The sequence below is a fragment of the Pholcus phalangioides genome, unplaced genomic scaffold (assembly GCF_987345545.1).
Source record: "Pholcus phalangioides strain wild (caught in Gottingen) unplaced genomic scaffold, Ppha-v1.0 ptg000029l_1, whole genome shotgun sequence".
In the NCBI taxonomy this organism is placed as follows: Eukaryota; Metazoa; Arthropoda; class Arachnida; order Araneae; family Pholcidae; genus Pholcus; species Pholcus phalangioides.
Genome location: NW_028301619.1, coordinates 1,467,256 through 1,488,088, shown reverse-complemented (window position 1 = coordinate 1,488,088; position 20,833 = coordinate 1,467,256). Strand labels below are relative to the sequence as shown.

The 20,833-nt window shown below is 34.9% G+C and overlaps 1 protein-coding gene across 1 annotated transcript in view; it reads right to left on the bottom strand.

Moving 5' to 3' along the window:
- Positions 1 to 20,270, bottom strand: part of LOC149067562 (uncharacterized) — a 30,539-nt gene extending 10,269 nt beyond the window's left edge. The window contains exons 1-15 of the mRNA XM_089252443.1: positions 20,037 to 20,270; positions 18,536 to 18,936; positions 17,572 to 17,973; positions 17,099 to 17,235; positions 16,670 to 16,933; positions 16,433 to 16,527; positions 15,947 to 16,346; positions 13,457 to 13,663; positions 13,276 to 13,319; positions 11,413 to 11,482; positions 9,700 to 9,789; positions 9,417 to 9,602; positions 9,170 to 9,262; positions 4,570 to 4,650; positions 485 to 568 (exon numbers count right to left, since the gene is read on the bottom strand). Coding sequence (XP_089108569.1) covers positions 485 to 568; positions 4,570 to 4,650; positions 9,170 to 9,262; positions 9,417 to 9,602; positions 9,700 to 9,789; positions 11,413 to 11,482; positions 13,276 to 13,319; positions 13,457 to 13,663; positions 15,947 to 16,346; positions 16,433 to 16,527; positions 16,670 to 16,933; positions 17,099 to 17,235; positions 17,572 to 17,973; positions 18,536 to 18,935 — 2,553 coding nt within the window. The 5' untranslated portion in view covers position 18,936; positions 20,037 to 20,270. The remainder of the gene's footprint in view (positions 1 to 484; positions 569 to 4,569; positions 4,651 to 9,169; positions 9,263 to 9,416; positions 9,603 to 9,699; positions 9,790 to 11,412; positions 11,483 to 13,275; positions 13,320 to 13,456; positions 13,664 to 15,946; positions 16,347 to 16,432; positions 16,528 to 16,669; positions 16,934 to 17,098; positions 17,236 to 17,571; positions 17,974 to 18,535; positions 18,937 to 20,036) is intronic.
- Positions 20,271 to 20,833: the final 563 nt, after the last annotated feature.

The window sequence follows — 20,833 nt, the reverse complement described above, 5'->3', positions numbered from 1 at the left end:
ATCTTTTGGTTCAGGATCCGGTATGACGTATAAAAATTTAGAAAAAAATTCTATTATTGTTCATTTTGCCGAGTATACCTTTGGTGGAATTTCGCAAATATTTTGTATTTGAGGTCTGATTTTTAAAGTTCGTTAAAAAACCATTTTTTATTTTAACGTACTGAGGATGAGATGTGATATTATTTTGAAAATGTTTTATAAAAACGTTGAAAACAATTGCAAAAATAGTTTTTTCGACTCATTGAAGTAATTAAAAATGAAAATTAATGACCACCGCGTAATGCTTTTTTTAAATATGTATCCTCAGATAGCATTGTTGTCGTCTCTTGTCTTGGAATGACCCTGCTCATTACGAATTTTGTATACAATGAATTATTTGATGGAACGAAGCAACTTCATTGTATGGAGACTCGAATATGTATGCATACGTATTTAAAAGATAAAGTCTGGATAAATACTTTTTGAAATGTCAATAAATATTCACCTCATTGTATTTTTGAACCAAAATTAGTTTTTCTTCCTCTTCTACTTGTAGTTTTGACTGCAATTCAAACAGTTCCGACTGCATCTAGGAATCAAATGGAAGACGGAAATGGAAATGGAAAATGGAAGACGTTGAGATAGTTTATGGACAAAAACGCGTGAAAATTACACAAACGCATACACTAACAAATACACAAAATATGTTAACAATTGACCAAGAATAAATTCGTTTGTATACGGTAATATTTCATGGAAAGCGTTCATATGGAATATGAAGTCAATCGTTGATTACAAAATTAAAGAAAAATACGAAAAATATCAACAAAAAGACCGAAATTCATCTGTGATAGGGGAACTTCCATAAGATAATAAAAATAGATACAGGGTGTCCTGTAAGTGCTAATGCGGCCTTTATCTCATCAACTGTCCATCATAGAGATATAGTTTCAATTTAAAAAAATTATCAAAAGGTGCTCAAAAATTACCCTGAGTGAAAATAGAGTGTGTGACAAAACGAAGTATCTAAATTTTTATACATTCCCCCGTCCTCTAACTTCCAATTAAAAATTGTTGCCCTGTCTTCTCTCCTGAGGCCAACAAAAAAAAATTCCAAGCGACCAAGTGCAATATTCGCTGAGGTATTCGAATCGAAAATTCCGAAAAAATCGGAAAAAATTGGGAAAGGGCAGCATAAATGAAGGAAAGGAACGTTGTCCTTTAATATTTTTGCTGTTCTTTCGTAACTTTTCTCCGATTTTGGAATTCAAATATCTTAGCGAATACCACACTTAGAAACATGGAATTTTTCTCTTGGCCTCAAGAGATACAGGGCAACAACTTTCTAATTGGAAGTTAGAGGACAAGAGTGACTGTATAAAAATTTTAGGTTTTTATTTTGTCACACACAGTATTTTCACTCTGAATACTGGGGCAGGGTAATTTTTAAACACCTTTTGAACAGTTTTTAAATTGGAATCATACCTCTACGACGGATGGTTGATAAGACAAAGACCGCATTATCACTTAAAGGACACCCTTTATTATCATTTTTTCTCAGTCTGGTCTATTTGGGAAATTTGTCTCTTTTTTTATTGTATTGAAGGAATTTTATCTCATGGCATTTCCTAGATATATTTGTGAAAATACAAGGCGCATAGATAACGGAGAGTATGGCATGTCACTGGTAGTACTAGAGTCATACTTCCTATTAGAAAAAGTTTCCAAATAATGTGTATTAGGCCTACTATATGTAGTACATATATGTCATTCATGTTGCAACGGGTTGTTAGCTATTAAAATAGAAAAATAACTTATACAGTCCCCGTGTGCCATAAAACCAAACTAAAAAGTTATTGCCATGTCACCCCTGATGCCAATAAAAAAGAATTCCTTGTTTCCAAGTGCAATATTCACTCACTGAGATATTCGAATTTGAAAAATGGAGGAAATTTGGGAAAGAACAACAAAAACTTACGGACAACGCTTCTTTCCCAATTTTTCTCCAATATTGAGTTTAGCAGATGTACTGTAGCGCATTTTTCTCTCGTCGAAGTCTATTCATAAACAATACAGGTATCCCTAGCTTTACGCGGTTTCGCTGTACGCGATTTTTGAAAGTCGATTTTAGGCATTCCAACCTGAAAAGTTCAGGGGGGGGGGGTTTGGAGTTTTGCAACTTAATTCCTGAAAATGGGCTTGTGCAAAAATATTGAAGATATATTATAGTTAAATCCTTTGATGACGAAATTCATTGGATTTGATGATGTAGCTGAAAGAAATATGAGAGGAATTCTTAGATCTCACTGATGAACAACGTTTGGTAACACATTGATAATGACATGAGAAATTTAATCGGAAAAAGGGGTTTCAGTAAAAACTAGAAATTCATATTTGCGGGAAATATGCAGAATTCTCCGGTTTTTTTGATACTAAATTTTTTATAAGGAGACGAAAAATGATGTTTGCCAGCTGAATCTCGACTGTTTCATTAGAAAGTTTTTATCAATCAGGGTCTTCAGGAAAGAAAACATCCACACTCACTAGAATCAATCAGAAGTAGTGAAGACGGGAAGTAGTAATTTAATTTATTTATATTGCCTAAATTCTCTCTCACAGGATTTATTCATATAAGTTTGAATCATCAATTCATTAAAAAAAGTTCCTTTTTTTTCTGTTGGGTTTTTGTAATCCTTCTGAGAGAGAGAAGAGAAAACCCCCTATCTTTCCTCAAGTTAAATTCAACTCACTTTACGCGATTTCGTATCGCGGCTATTTTGAGGAACCAATCAATCGCGTAAAGCGAAGGATGGCTGTGTATTTGGTAATTTCGGAGAAAACAGCGTTAAATGCGAGCGAAACGGTTTTCACGGCATTTAGAACTGTTTTTTTCCCAACTTTCTTCCGTTTTTCGAATTCGAATGTCTCAGTGAATATTGCACTTAGAAACATGGATTTTTTTTTGTTATCATCAAGAGAGACAGGGCAACAACTTTTCAACTGAGTTTTGGGGCATATGGGGACTATATAAAAAGTTATTTTTATTTTATTTTAATAACTATACAACCCCTTGAAACATGAATGACATATCTGAATAATACACGTTATTTGAGAACTTTTTCTAACTGGAAGTATACCTCTAGGATCAATGGTTCGCCAGTACAATGCCACACCCCCCATTTGCTATGCACCTTGTATATATATTTTTTTTTATCTATTCACGTGAATAAGTTAATTGAGATAGTATACGCCTGTGGAATTTAGAGTAAATACCGAAGCAAAATTTTTAGAGTCGTGTTGAATTTACTACCACTTGTTCAACTCTTGGAAATCAGTGTTTTTCGTACAAGTAAAGTTTTTCGTTATCGACTCGTACGCTATGGTTGACGTCCTAATATTTAAGCATCATTCATTTCGACATTACGAGGCTAGATAGGTAGGCTTATGAGAAAGATATATTTTTCTTCGTTATTCTCTGTGACGTTAGTCATACTCAAGGGTCGACAGCGGAGCTCTTCCTCCTTTTATGTAGAAACAGTAGGTAACAATACACTGTCATGATTAAGTAATATCTCAAACTCACAATAGGCCAAAGTACATTTAAACATCCCACGTTGATTGATTAAGCACATTTTGCTAAAGTATTTATTGCCAAATAACTGAATGGAAAACAAGAAAATATTTTTTTTTTCCGATTGAGAACTGCTTCAAGAAATTGCCTATAACCAACCACCAGAGTTTTCTTAGCAATAAATAATTTTGTTCTAACAATAAAACGACAAGTTTTTTAAAAATAATATACGATTATGAGGGTTTTTAAGTCGATTTTAAAAAATATTTTGGAATTATTGCATTCTACATTTGGTCTTTGAAATATAAATCGGATTGTATGTAGCTATTCAAAAACGAGAAATCACAGCGTTCTGTAAATAAAATCGACTTAAACAACTATGACTGAATAAAGGTTTCCGTATGCATGATCCGCGAAAACTGCATGCAATATATTTCTCTGTAAATAAAGATCTCGTTTCTGTTTACAGCTGCAGCTGATATCATGTTTCCTCATTACTATTTATTAATGTTGCGACATCTCAGAATTTTCCTCAAACCTCAATCCAATTCGCCATCGGAAATATACCTATTTTGGTTTAAAGACCTTTTTACGACTTATTACTGTGAATTAGATCAATTATAAGGATACTATATTCACATTTTCTGTTGCGTCTACTAATTATATAAGTTCTAGCATTAACCATGACGTGTGGACTTGTATATATTGAATACGACAAAGGATTGATATTGGAAACTATCTTATCCACCTAACATTTATCAATATGAAAAAAGATGATGAAAATATTGATTTTCACGAAAGTAACAAAAGGGATAATTAAAATGACATGTGGGTAAATGCATTGTTCAAAAAAAAGGGAATATCGATTTAACCTTCAAAAGTATCTGGAACACTAGAAACGAAGTGAATTGAATCATAATTAATGAGGGAGCATTAATAGAGACGCTCACAAAGAACAAATGGTGATAAATGTTCCCATAATTTCTCCCAGAATGAAAAAAAAAAAGAGAAAAACCTGCCTCTTTCAGCTCTTGTAGTTGTGCTAAATTTGCTTCTAAAGTCTTGTTTTCGGATAGCAGTTTCTTGTTCTGCTTCGAAATCTAATGACGAAGAAAGAAAGGATCAGCGTATGCGAGTAAGCTTTTGATAAACTTAGTGGTTTCAAATTCATTAAAACAAAAATCACAGTCGACATTTGAAAATCAAGCTTGCAATTGATGGAAACATTGAACTTTAATAGTTTTATCCACTTTGTATGGAAATGTGAAAATAACCATCTAAATATCAGGGATTCTTAAAACTTTTATGTTCTGCGGACTCCTTGTGGTAATAATATGAAAGCCGCAGACCCCATTCAGAATAAGATACAGGGCGGGCGAAAAGACCTTAACACATTTTAAAACTTAATAAAATTAACCAATTAACATAAAAAGGTGTAGTTTGCACCATGCTATAATATTCAAAATACTTGAGTGAACTGATGATTTTATTCCTTTTAATAAGAAGAATGATCTTTCTCTAGAACAGTTTGACATTGGTGATGTTGTCAAGGATGATTCAATGCTGTCTCAACATTTGGAGAAACATCTCTGTAAACCTCTATCGTTATTTAACATTTGTGGCATTGCGTCAGCAAACTGAACTAGGTGCTCGAGTGGCGTGGTGGTAACATAGACTTAAGATATAAATAGACCGCGCACGCTATTCATAAAACTTGTCGAACGTGAAGAAAAGATGAGCAGTATTGTCGGGGAAAGAACAGGTTCTGCGCTATTACATTTGGCGCGTTTTCGCAGAAGCTAGGATGTTGCTGTAACGAAATTTGACTCAATTCGATCAAGTTGATGAAAACTTTCCTTCATTTTTTCAATGAATTTCACTCATTTTTATGTGAAATATTTAGGGAGTATCAGATTTGAAAAAATAAATTCTATAAAATAAACAAATATTGGAAAACGGAACAACGTATATGTTGTAAAGATTAATTCATTTATATTTTTAAATATTCTCTTCATTCACTTTGTCGCTTTTAATTTCGAAAATTTATTTATACTAGGGGTTATTAAAACAAAAATATATCTTTCCAGAACATTACAATTACTCTATATACTCATAATTAATGTATAATTAATTATAATGCATCATATTATGTTATGTAATGTAACACATTCACACTCATACCATATTCAGTCATGAAATAATATTCAAACAATAAGAAAAAGTTTCATTTCTAACATTCCTGAAAAATCTTTTATAACCTCATCACACAAAACTGTAAACACTTACATAATATTTCAGGATTAAAATAGATTTTACTCAAGAAAATTACAGAATCTCATCATCAATTTATCTAAATTATAAGAATTAAAATTCCATGTAGAGTATATATGTATATAATATTTTAACATATAATATATATATATATATATATATATATATATATATGACATATGTAATCTCTTCGCTCCAAAAGTATGCATATGTTAATCTTAATTTAAGGTATTAAATCGTTTTTAGAATGATTCTTTTTCAAGATAACATCTGAGGTACACAATATATGACTTCAGGTCTTAGTACAGATATTGACTCAAAAAATCAATTGAATAATTAATTTTCTTGTTTGAAGCGGCAATTTCACATACAACAAACATAAATTAATGAATAAAAAAATTTCTTTTCTGTAATAGTTTTATCTCAGGTGTGAAGAGGGGTAAAAATACTGTTATTTTTAGAGGTTGTTATGCATTTTTATGCAAAACTGCAATTGTCTAGAGGGGGGGGGGGGAGTTTTCCTCACATTCTATTTAAATAGAATATTTTTCATAAATTTCTCCTTCTGAAAAGCATATTTTCTTCCAAGTTGAGCAAAACTCGAATGAACTCACTAGCTCGCCAAATCTTGCCAAATCTTGCGGAGACGTATATTTCAGTTAAAACTTCATAAAACTCACAATTTCAATCATTTATTGCCAAAAATTCTATTAAAACATTTAATAATGATTCATGACATTTGAATTTTACCAAAACTTGGAACTTTAATTGAATTAAATCCAAAATGGAGTCGTTAAAAACTGAGACTACGTCAGAAATACAAATACAAATACAACGCCACAACAGGCAAATTGCCCACTTGAGGCTGACTTGAGAACATCATGGATCCCCGAGCCCCTACCTACTACTGCTACACCACACATGCACCCCCCCCCCCGCGGAACCCCCCAACGAATCGGTAAATGCGGGAATGTGCGTGTACGTGTAGTGCAACCTGACGTATAGTTTGTTTCTGTGTAATGCTTGTTATATGTAGTGCTGTCATCTGCCCCCAGTTTTACTAACTATGAGTGAAGTGTTATGGTTGAATGATTTACCGTTGTAGGACTGTTGCTCTCTGTGGCGAGACTTTTTAACGGGGAGATCGGCTCGCATTTGCGCCTTGAAGTTGGGAACCACAGAAAACCAACTTCAGCCGACCACCACTGTGGGGTTCGAACCCGGATCCTCGCATCACGAGTCCGGCATTATAACCACTCGACCACCACAGCGGCTAATCCATTGCATCGTCAATTTAATATTCCAATTTTTAATTTATAAGAAGAGGAATAAGCAAAAAAGTATTCCCTTGTGAAAGCATACTGGTCCCCCTTTCCTAAACCGCTCAGAACATCCGAAAGCTGCGCAAGTGTTGGCCATTCTAATCAAAAATAAGACAGCGCGTGTAGATCGTCATACGAGTAGCCATAAGGAAAGCATTGCCAGCGAGATTCCCTGACCAGCCTTTCGACCGGAGTCACGTGACTCCGGATCTTTGCTTCACATTGTAACCCCTCGCGCGCACTCTATAGTATTATTACTCTGTGGGTGGTAAGATGGTCGTCTACTACCGTGAAGGTTGCCGTCACGGTCCCAGAAATAAGATATTTTCCAAACGAGCTTGAGGCGACCACCGATAGATGGTGCTTTCATTTCCAATCCATCTCATTAATGGCAGTAAATTGTAATATAGCGGTATGGCCAGAGTTGGTGTTTGGTGAAGTAGCAAACTGAGCCAAAGATGAAAATTGTTGTAGTTCGTCTGAAAAAGTGTTTGCAAGATCAGCTGCATAGTTTTGCATTTCAAATATACAGAATCTTCATGAAGATTTGAGGTTTTCATGTTGATCAAACATGCAAACTTTCTTGTCATCGTTTCATAAATCATTTTACGGTCAAAAAATGTGAAATTGATTAATTGAGCAGAAAACTGTAACACATTTTTTGAAACATATTTTTTCGTGGAGTTAATATTGCAATAGGTGCATTGTACATGCTGTGTAAAGTCTATTACTGATTGGTATAATATTAAAATTGGTATTCATTAGGGTGTGCTAATAACACTGATCTACAATGTTTTTCTAACATAGAAAAGTTTAGCTGTTCTTAATTAATTTTGGTGTGCTGATTCTAGATCTGACATTAAAAAATGCCATTACGTCTAGTTTTTTTTGTAATATGGTACTTAATTTTGAACATCTCAAAATTTACATATTTAGGCTATACGTGTGAAATGGTACTAGATAATCATATTTCTATTTTTGCCATCTAAAACTTGGGGAATTGTAACACTGATTTTATTTCTTATTGCAACCGGATTCTCGGTTTTTTAAATTGAAAGAGAAATACACACTTTATGTTTATGTACATAAACATGAAGTGTGTATTATATGTTTACTTTAGTCGAAAAATGGAGTTAAAAGTCAATGACGCAGATGCATTTAATTAATGTTCCACATAAATTTTACTGTGTTTTGCTGCAACCACTAAACATTAAATTGGGGCTGATCAGAGGCGGCGTTTCAGTGATGAACGAGGACAAAGATTCCACCGAGACATTCGAACTATGGAAGGAGGCAGATTGAACAGAACAACGGTCAGTAATTAATGGTGGTTTTTGCAAAAAGAAGACAACAAAAGAGCACAATACAAAAAAATATTTTTTATAAAATACTGGAAAAATGCATATAAATTTCGTTTTGTGTACTCGATTTTTACTCTTTTGTACTCTTTGTGTACTGTTTTGTGTTCGTTCGATACACGTGTACTCTATGGATATTATATGTACCGTATGTGTATGAAGAAAAATTTGTTTTTGCTATTTCATATATAACGATGTATGAATATGATAAAATAACTATCGAAGTAAATGTATTACAATTTGTTATTAGGAATATGACAATCATCTCCATTTTCAAGATGTTTAATTTTTTGATAGTGTATATTTCAAAAAATGACCATCATGTATACAGAAAAAACTGTACGTGATGGCATTTATATTTGAATTCAGCACTCCGAAACTGGTCTTAAAAAACTTATTTCACTCATGTTATAAAAAGGAATTTAAAAATTGTTGACCAGGGTTAAAATCGCTTTGGAAATAGTATGATGTAATTTAAGGAAAATTCTTTGATTTTAGAAAATTTTACCAAATAAAATTTATAAAAAAATTGAATAAAATATATGCTATTATGAATTTGGAACCCCCTTAAAACATGGTGTCCTGAGCAAATGCCCATATTGCCCAAGCGGAAATCGGGCCCTGTTTAGTTTACATAAACAGAAAAGGGATTTCTTCGAGTGAATTACCTCTTTGAGATTCTTCTCTTTGGTTGTAATATCTTCCCGCCATTTCTTTTCTTCTTTTTCGGCACTGCACTGTAGTTTATATAGCATATTTTCCTGTAGAAACAAGTAAACTATAAAGGACATCATAGTTTTACCTTTTGAAAACTGGAAAGCGTATACAATTGTGTGTTTGTGTTTGTAAGAAATGAGATCACAGTTTGACATGAGGCATGCACAGTTTTAAAATGATTTTCAAGAATAATCTCACCGCTTCTGCCAAGACTATCTTGTACTGCGAAACCTGCTGCTTCAGTTCTGAGTTTTCTGCTATGCTGTCATTTAGTTGGTTATTAAGATCATCGATTTTTACAGACACGACTTCATGTGTTGAATCTTCTTTGAGTTTCTGCAACGCCTTCAGCAATTCTCGTTCGAGTTCATCATCAAAACCATCCTTAAAAATAAAAACATAAATTCTCGTAAATACAGATAAAAATGATAAAATATCAATGGAAAGACAAATAAAATTTGTTAAGAAAAAGTGAGCTTACTAAGTCGTCTGCGATATCAATGCCGGGAAATAATTTCCGAAGCAACGCTTTAGTTTGCCTTTGCAAACTCTCTATATTTGATACCATTTCCTGAAAAGAAAATTCGGAAATATTTCCATAATTTTTATGTAACTACTGGTTCACAGTATTTAAATGAAGAAGTTTATACAAAGATGTACAGTAGCACTTGTATAAAAATGGTATAAGTAACTGGCTTAAAAAGAAGTGGTCGCATTTGGATGTTCAAAACAACTCAACTTGAATGAATGCGCTTGATTTGATAGTGTGTGACACAGCACTGTCAAGAGTGATTGTGGAGCGATTGATTTATGCAAATCAGTGACATCACACAGATGGCGTTCTTCGACCGCTTATCGAGAACAGGCCGGCGATAAAAGGACTCTTTGATGTTTTCATTCTCACTTTTCACTAATATAGTAACTGTTTTTCTTCGTTTGAATTAGAATTAAAATAGTTAAGAACATGGTATGTCATCCTTCTGATTTATGGAGTTTGTTGCCTCACTATAATTGTCCGCAACTGAAACGAACGCATTTATGTCGTTGAGTATTGCCTTTAGTTAGTACCAACAGTTTTGCAATTCGACAAGTAATGCTGAAAATTTTCAATAAATGGCTCCATTCATCAATTTTAGAAAGTACATTTAAAGAAAATAACATGTTGTGACTACATGGAGCAAAGTGCTTCGAAAAGAGCTACTGATGCCACTTGCGGATAAAAAAGCTTGCCTTTAATGGCCTAACCCAGACTCTACAAGCACTGAACTCTACAGAATTGGAAGCGTGTCCTGTGGTCTGAAGAGTCTTCTTGCTTTTTCTGTGCAACAATCCCGTCCGCCGTAGAGTGCATCGAAAGCCGATCGAAGCTTTGAATGACGATTGTGTGTAAGGCCGGTATTACACTATAAAAGTTTTGTAAAAGTTCTTTTTTAAACTTTTTGTAGTGTAATACCGGCCTAAGGCGTTGTACAAGTAGGAGGGATATCTGCTATATTCTGGGGTGCTTTAATTATGTATAATTGAGCTTTCTTGTTGTAGCTGACACGTTCGAATCGGCATGGTTACATTAATCTTCTGGTCATTGGGTGTTGTTACAACCTGTTTATCATCTGAAAGATGCTCACAGTTTGGCAAGACCAATAACTCTAGAATGGTACTTTTTGAGCTCATCAGGCTGCGAGTGATTGCGATTCATGTGATGGCCATTCAGGGTAACTCTCACATCTACAATACTAGAAAATGTTCCTGATTTAGAGAATTATCGGCACTAGAACAACAAGTAAAGCAAAATCATAATCATCCAAAATCCTTGTCAAACACCGAGATCAGCCGATGACCAGTGGATTAGCTCTGATATCAACTGCATTCACGCACCTGGGAAATTCATACCACGTCTGATTGCTACTGTGATGTAGTAAATGACTGTGTCAAGTTTATTTTATATGGGGGGGGGTTATTATTTGTCAGGTAAGCGTATAAAATGATAACGAAAATGATAATATTTCTGTCATTCAAGAATCGAAAATCTCTAAAATGTAATAAGTGATTCATAATTAAATACAAATGGTGGAACAGGACTGAAATTAATTATTGCTCCCAACTATTCAACAAAAGGCTGTTTTTTAAATAGTTTTTTGTTTTGTTGGTTCATATGCTATGAAGATCGACGTTATATAGTGAGAATACTTCTTACCTTATATCTTTCTTGCTGATCAGTAAGGGTATCTTGTAATTGTTGTATGATTCCATCTTTTTCTTCGATTCTGAAATGAATTTTCAAAAAATGTAATATGTAGAGTAGGCTACTAAAGGAAAATGACAATTTTCATTGCAGGTACGTATGTATTTTTTACAAATATTCATGCAAATATTCGGAACAAGTTGTACCTGTCAATCTGTCACGTTTCGATTAAGTCCTGAACATGCCTGGTAACATGTGGTCGAGCTTTGCCTTGTTGAAATATACTGTAGCACCAGGAATGTGCTGAAGTAAGAATGCAACTTCAGGTCTCCTTTGTATTTCCTTGGCAGTAGCGGATTTAACGGCGGGCGCACCGGGTGCTCCCGGGGCCCCGACTTCGGAAGGGGGCCCCCAAAATACCCAAAAACATCACACTTTTTTCTAATTTAAGGGACCCAATATTTTCTTTTGCGCCTAGGGCCTCGACCGAATTTAATCCGCCACTGTTCCTTGGTATAGTTAGCGAATTTGGAAGTACAGCATTTCTCACAATTCTTAACAGATTCAAGATTGGCAATGATACCTAATGGATACCCACACTATTACGCTTATCATTCGAGTAGTTTGATTCTGGAAGGTATCGATCACTTTGATAAGGTGAGACCTCTTGCAGAGCTTCAATGTGTTTTGATTATATCATTCATCTCTGTTCACTCTATGGCTTGCTAAATTTAACGTTTTTTTTAAATTTATAAAAGACATAGTGACCACTGAAAGAATATCCACAGCTGGCTGTAGACCAGGGATGCTTAACCCTTTGGAGAGTGTGGGAACCTTCAGCATTTGGGAATCTTTCACGGCTATTCAAATGATATAGTACCCTGCCGCGGTTCGCAATTAAATGAAATGTTTCGTGATTTTTATATAAATGTACATTCTTTTTGCATAGTGAAAATTCTAGAACCAAAACCAACGCAATTTTTTTTTACAAGACTATGCTAGATGGATAATTTTAACCATGGGCCCATTCGAATCCATGGTGGAAGTTACAGTGAAAGGATCCCACTTGCATTTAAAACAAACCAAAAGATACTAATCAATCAAAAGGTGTAAACTATCATTTTAGGAGGGGGGGGGGGGTGGGGTGTTCACTTTTAATTAAGTTCGAGGTCATGGGCCGCATCAGAAGATTTCTAGGCAGTGCCATTTTAATGTATGGGCTCACCCGTGTATGGCCCGGGGGACCTCAAGAGAAGGGGGTTTCTCACAGAAATGAGAACCGGTTAAAATTTTCAAGAATTTGCTAGGTAGGGCCTTAGAGAAATCGCTTGGCCCGGGGGGGGGGGGCCCATGATGCTATTAAGACAGCCATGCTCCTAGGGCTACATTTGGCACAGGCCATGGTTTGAGCATGTACGTTGTCGATAGTAAACCACTTGTTTGGTTCTTTGGCAGTCCCCATAATTATATGCACTTATACGGTGATTTAGATGGTTTTGCATGATAAATATGTGCTATCAAATTCTGAAAAAAAAGTGCGTCTCGAATTCTAATCATTTGCATGTCAAGTTTCATGATCTCTGCATGATTTCCTCATAATGTTGATTAGAGTCACATTGTCATTTCAACATTTGTATTAGGTAAAGTAGGTACTATTTTATTTAGTGATGTGGTCAAAAAACTTCGTAAATGCTATGCTGAAGTAAAATAATTCAAAAAGACGTGTGCAAAAAAAAAATCATCACTAACTTTAGTTGAAGAATAACTCTTAATGTTAAGTTTTATATCGTTGTGCAGTTCATAAGACTAGTGAGAATATAATTTCTACATAAATGCACATAAATTAATACAATACATTGAAGAATGAAAACTTACAGTGATTGGTGCTCTTTTATGTCAATAATTTTCGAATCGATATCCTGTTTATAGGAAAGAACAGAAATATAAAGAAACTTGTGTTAATTGACATCGGTCTTTGGGATTGAACTTGTCAAGATTCGGTAGCATTTGTTGCTATAAATGTTTTAAAAAAAATGCATATAAAATACAAACTCACCGAATTTTCGGATGAATTGTTGTTATCCGTAGAGCTGACAGGCTGAAGCTCCAGAGTATCAGCGAGTTGGATAAGTAACGCTTCATTTTCCTGTTTTAGTTCTTCAATGTGTTTCAAGTGATCGTTTTTGCCTTTTTTTAGCTCAGTGGTTTCTGTTTGCATTTGCTCTATGCATACCGCCATGTCTCTTTGCTGTTGATGCATTTCCTGAGTAAATATAAGAGGAAGAGAAGAAGTTTATAAAATTTATACTCATATGTTCTTATAAAATAAAAGTCCGATATAACGAGAATATCACTATAGCGAGTGATTTGGGAGTGATTGTGAAAAAGTTAATGTAGAAGATACAAAAAACACATTCGGTTATAGCGAGTTTAAAATTCGCTATAACCGTCAGCCATATGAAGCTTTCACTATAACTTCAACAACATTCACCTAAAAAATTGGTTTTTCTTTTCCCCCCTTCAAGAATTTGACTAAAAGAATGGATATCACCTATCATTGCCCATGCACTTCGTAAACTGAGGTACTTCTAATAAAAGATAGATTAAGAAATGTCATATATTTTTTACCCCCTCTACATATTAGTAGGCTTTCCCACTATACACACGGGATATGTGATGATTTTATTCGCCCGTCTTTGGAGCTCTGTTCACAAGTGTGGAGCCCTTACAAAATTAAGGACATAAAGCTCCTCGAAAAGTCGCAGAGGTTCTTTACCAAACGAGTAACTACACGAGTGGCTGGTCTTATTGCGAGAGTCTTGAATTTCTTTGTTTGCACTCTCTGGAACGCTAAAAAACTAGACCATCAAATGGTTTATCTACCATCGGGAGAACCTTTCTTCGAGATCATGGACAGACGAGCCAACCTACGTAGACATCACTTCCAAATAAGAATACCAATGGCCAGAAGAGATTACTTTTTCTATGGGTACAGATGCCGTGCCGCGAGAATCTGGAACAGTCTACCATCAGAACTTGTATGCACCACCTACGCAAAATTGGCATTCGCTATTGAAGATTTCGACCTGCTCCGTATGCGAAGTGCTTTCCCTACTGACTATTTTCATTTTTTATTATTGTCAGATTAGTTATATTTATTATTGTTTTTCCGGTGTAAGCGCATTGTATTCCTTCTGGGGTTGTTGTTGTAAATTGCTGACTTAGTTCTCTCCCAGTGACTAAGAGACCACAGTTACTCGCACAGCTTATTTGACTGGAACTTGCGCTGTTTGAAGTCTCTGAACTAGTCGTGCTAAAACTTGAACGGAAAAATATTAACGAGTTCATACAATCATGAAGTTGAGTAAAAATACAACAGTTGAGAATTTTAATATTCTACGATCAGTCCACTAAATCGTTTAGAGTCTGGGAAAATCAACTGCTACGAGGCTGAAAATCTATTTCACGACTGAAGTCCTGGTCACCCATCAATATTAGAACGAAATGATCTGTGGGGCAGTGGTTCTCAAACTTTTTCAGCGCATGGGGCTTTGAACCATATTTTCTTCTCGTGGCTCTCCTGTCGAATCCAGCTCCTCCCCATGAACGAGATCTTTTTTATTTAATGAATTGAATTTAGTCAAAAGTGGGGTTTTATAATGAAGAAAAATTTCACAAATAAGGTTGATCGGGACCCCTGGGTCAGAAGCGGAACCAAAGGGGGACGATCCCTTTCCAAGAATTTAAATGGGAAAAATTGGTCTGTTTCGTAAGATACGGGACGATCCAACGAATCTACACAATGAATTTCTCCCTCACGACAGAGTTTAGTGAGGTTCTTTCTTGGGGAGTATATGTATGCAGGGCCGTCTCATTATCAGAAGTCCTAGAGTAAAGTGATGTTCTGGGACCCCAACTGTTACTTCTTGTTAAGTAACCCTAGACATATCATGCTGATCCCTTGGGAACACGTGAGAATCACGTTATCATTAAAAAAAAATTGCATACTTGCGAAGATCATAGTACCATACCAGATCTCATTGTGTAGGTCTCCGGGTCTAGGATCGCAGATAGGCCCATGCATTGAGATGGTCCAGGTTCTATGAGACTCCTTGTTGGATTCTGAAAGTAGTCACATTTTTTCCAACCATACTTCACTTGAAAATTATTTCTTCACAGCCGATTTTTTTTCTCATCTCTGTGTGGCCCTCCTACCTTTCGTGACCTCCCTTTCACCTAATTTTCACCCCTATCCCCCAATATTCCAGGGCTACAAGGGGGGCCATATGACCCCAGGTTGAGAACCACTGATCTAAAGGACGATTGCAATACAGAAATAGCTAGAATTTTCTATAACTTATAACCTGACGGCAAAAAATTGATATTCGCTTACAACGAGAAGTCCATTATAATTATAATTTTCCATGCGATTGTGAGCTCTCGTTATAGCGCACTTTTACTGTACTTTTAAAAATGGGTACTTCATCCATAAAACGAGTTAAAAAAAGCACAAAAAAAAATTGAATACGTAATAGAATGTTCTGACCTCTAGTCGTGTTTGTAATTGCATGCGATCTTGTTCTAAGCTTGAGATTTGAAGTTTCGACTCGTCTAACCTCTGTCGCAGGGCATTATTGTCAGCTTCCAGCGTACTGCACACGGATTGCGCGTTTTGCAGTTCTTGGACAATAGAACTGTGGTTTTTATCCGCTTGCTGCAGGTTATTTCGCATGTCATTCAACCGTTGTTTGTAGGTGAACTCTTCGTCCTGGTGAGATGTTACAAGTTTTTCTATATGGTTTTCCAGCTGTTGAATTTGGTGGTGCAGATCTTCTTTCCGCTGATTGATGGCTACTTGGCGGGATTCGTATTGTTCTCGTTGGCTAACCAATTGCTCGATTTCGTGCTTCATTCTGGATATTTCAAGATTGCCCATCTGACTTTTCCTTGAGAAACAAAAACATATTATCTAAACTCAATTATATTATGAGGACGTTATGGGGTTAAAAAATAGATGTAATTCAGAACATACTCAGACTCTCTCCTATTTAAGGCTTGTAATTGACTGTTTTCTTCTTTTAACCTCTGGATAGTGATATCGTGTTCGCTGGTGAGTTTTGCTTTCATCTGCGAAGATAATTAATATCACTTGTAAAACCATCGCATGCATTACTACTAAAATGGGATTTTTTATCATAACTGACGGAGTACTAATAATATGTGTTTGACTCAATAATTTTGTATGAGACTATAAAATTGACATACGTACTTGCTGCAATTTCGTGTGCATTTTGGCAACGTGTTGCTCATGAGATATTGTTAATCTGTCATGTAACCTCTGTATTTCTTGTTGGAGTTGATTCACTTTTTCTCGTAATGAACGTTCAGCAGCTACTGCTCTCGATTTTTCTTGACTAATTTGTTGAAAATTCTTCAGTTTCTCATTCGCAGATTGCAAAAGCTTCTGTTCAGCTTCCAGGGCTTCCTCTTTTTCTTGTATTTGCTTTCTCAGAGCAGGTACCAAGTCATTTTTCTGAAAAAAAGGACCTCGAAATGAATGGTTTTTATATAAAATCAACAGCAATCAGAAAACATTCACCACCCCATTCAGAAATCGTAAATTTTCGAAATAAACATTATTAGACTTATGAAACGTTTGATTTTTTTTTCCTCACATTAAACCTAAAAGTCATCCTACCAAAGTCCAGGATTCAGCATCTCCTTGCCTAGTCGAGAGGGCATCAGAAAATGCATTCAGTTCTTCCTCATTATAAGGTCCATTCTTCAAGAAAGTTATGATTTTCGATGCATCAGGACCATTACTATCACTAGCACCTAAGTGAGAATTTCAAAGTTTGAGAAAAGTATAACAAACCTCAATGGGGTTTTTCCGGAAAGTGCATATAATGTAATTGTTTTTCAGCTATTTCAATATTTATTAAGAAATTGATATTGTCTTGGACAAAAAGAATGTACGTATTCAATGTGAACAAGTAACGTTCAAAAATTGCAAGAAATCGTCTATTGACCCTTTGTTATAGTTAGCAACAAATGGCACTTGCATGTACTTGAATTAATAATAAATAAATTTATATTAATAATAAAACACTGATAGAAGATCGTTAAAGTTTTCAAGATTGGAATGAAGTAATAAAAGCTATTTGAACTGACTAGAAAGATTTGATTGATCCGACTTATGTCTTTTGTTTTTCTTGTTAGGCGATTTGGCAATTGTCTTTTTCCGTCCACCATCTTCAGATTTGGTCGCTTCTGAATCCAAAGAGACGTCATTAATGACACAACTAATTTTTTCGGCAGTTCCACTCGGTTCCTCCTCTTTGGCCTGTTCGATGCTGATGTGACATTCTTGACTTTCTGGCAAAGGTTCGATTTCGACATTTTCGACTGGACTTTTCTCTTCGGGAATTTCGGGAATGTTATCATGTTTCCTCTCAGTTTCCGAATGAGATCGCTGTTCATCGGTGTCTTCTGAAGAAGTGGGCTGTGGTAATGAGCTCTTCATCATGGGTTTGCCCCTTTTCTTTTTTTTCTTAGAATTCATCACCTTAGATCCTGGGAGAAAAATTGAACAAACTTCACGAATCCTTAAATAAAGTGAAAAGAGATAATATACTTGATAAAGAACTCAACTATGTTTGAAAATATTGCCATTCGGGGTAAACAAAAAAAAAACAATAGATTACAACATGGTGTACTGGGCACGCAACCAATGTGGCGCTTACACAGATACATTTTAACGAGGGTTTTTTTTTATCATACTGCAGTGCGGCGCTTAGTGCGAGAAATACATTTATGAAAAGTACATGCAGTTTTTATGTTCATTCCCACTTGAGTATTAAGTTACTTTTATATATAGTTCCCTATAGAATTCTCCCTTCGTTAATAACCCAAATTTGAATAAGTAATATTTGTCATGGGATACATACAAGAACGTTATCTTAAAATGTTTTATTCATTAGTTTATGTTACACATTTAAGCTTTATTGCAATCGAGATTTCCCCGTCTCTCTCTTGTATAAGACCTTAACATTTATATTATGAGTTGCATTAAGTTCCTTGAATGGCTTGATAAAAACAATTACTGGCAGTGTTTCTATCCATTAGATGAACTTACCTAATTCAGGAGAAAAGTTGCGATTATCAGAATCGACAAGTTTATTTTCGAGATGTCCTTTGGCTTCGCTTTCTTCGTTAGTTAATGTTCCTCCTTTCTCATCTTCTTGATCTTTATTTTTCCTACTCCATCTGCGAAATCTTTTGTCTTTCCTGCTTTTATCGTGCCTTGCCAACTGAAGAGCTTCTTTGTTGCGGCGTCTTTGTTGAGCTATCGCCTCCTCATATGTTGGACCTTTTATGCCGAAAACCGATATCAAATATACCACCAAAGCCGAGACCACAAATACCACCGCACATATCACGGTTGTTTGGAGATCCATCAATGGAGAATTCACCAACCAATCTGTGCTCCGGTCGAACATTGATCGCAAGTGCTTCAATACTAGATTCAAATCCATCCTAGGTATTAGAAAATTTTTCAGTCAGTCAAATTGATGTGTATGTAATTCGATACTTAAAAGAGTATATAATTGCTACGAGACTTATTCAAATTGAAAGTAAATACAAATACAAGGCCACAACAGGCGAAATGGTCAACGAGGTGGCTGAGAAAAAGATGCCCATAACAAATATGGTTGTCATATATTTCTAAAATACAGTAACCTAATTGAAAATGCAATTATAAAAACTAAAAACTATACATACATGATAAAATATAATACAAAGTCCATAAAAATATTTATGGTTGTCTCAAATATACATGGTTGTTTTATAATAACTTCATACGTTATCAGAACATATGAATATCTCGAAATTTTATCCCAATGTTAATTCCTAGTGATAAGACATCAGTATACCTTAGAACTGGACATTCATTGAGTTTCCAGTGAAATTCCAAGTTTTTTTTTTCACAAGGTGTATAATCTCGTATAACTCAACCAATAACTTAGCAATTGAAGACATTTTGCATTTAATTTTCATTAATATTCATAATAAAATCTGATATAAAATGTAATTTAATTTCTTCCCGCCATTTTTCTAAAAATCGAATTAAAAACTTGAGATAAATTTTTTAACGAGGACAGTCAATAATATTTAATTTTTCTTCAATCATTTTACTTTGTCTAAATTTCTATTATTGTTTGACTTATGCAATGCTGTTGCGACATCAGTGTTGTTAATATTGTTAAAAATACGACACTTTTTGTATCTCAACTGACAGATCTTTGTGAGGTCGTATAAAGGGTATCAGTGATGACCAGTTAATACAATTTTAAATATAATCAATAAATTTTGATGATGGAATATAAAATTTCAATATAAACTCGTTCTGTTATTAGAATAGAGAACTGGTTAAAGTACTAATGTGAGATTATAATTTCGTGATCGCATTTTTTATTATATGTGCTCGTAAGAAATTTCCAAATACATCGTTTCTGAAAAGAAGAAAACGGAATAAATATTAAAGGAAAAAAAATAATACGCAGTTTTTCCTGTTCATACGGAAAGTCACACACATGTTATCCCTAACACGCAGGTAACAGTAGCAAATGTCTTACCTGATTTCAATGACTGACAATAATCTTTAAGAAATCGCTCGTTAATTTAATGACCCAATCTTTTTTTTTTTTTGAGGTGGAGTTTTCTTTTTTAATGCGTATTTGACATGTGAATAAAAAGGCGTGAATTTATGAATCGGTGGCGGCTTCCCTGCATGGTCGAAACATCGCGCAAAACCTCCCCTACCACGGATACGGTTTGCGGTCAATACGGACGCTAAAACCGATCGAAACAAAGAGATTCGAAATTTTCCGGTGGGGATGTTTCTGTATAGATGGCGTCCTAGTACTGACGCGGTGGACTCTTTCGGCACTCCTTGTTTTTTAACCGTTAGTCAACCATTTGAACTTCTTTATATAGTTTTAGCTGAGGATTTTTTTTGGTACCATTCAGTAGATATGGGTAACGATGTTAATTTTTTTTTAATTGCACGAGACTCGATGTTAATTCTAATATCCATGAGATGCACGATGATCGAAATAACGCGTACTTAGTGGAAAATGCTTGGTTTCATTGCAATCCTGCGTAAATAGGTTAATGACTTAATTTTAACCCTTCAAGTGGTTTTTAAACTTTCCCTGATCCGCATTATTACTGCCAAAAAATGCCACAAATGTTTTCAAGAAGAGTATTTTTTTACGATTTTGGTACAGTTGATAAGTGTTTTCCCTCAACACCGAGAATAATAATAAAAAAACGAGGAAGAGAAATGCTCTATATATTTTTCTATTATTTATACTGTATGCACACATCTACCCGAAGCGAAGGAAAAAAAACATTATCCTTGTCATTTCAG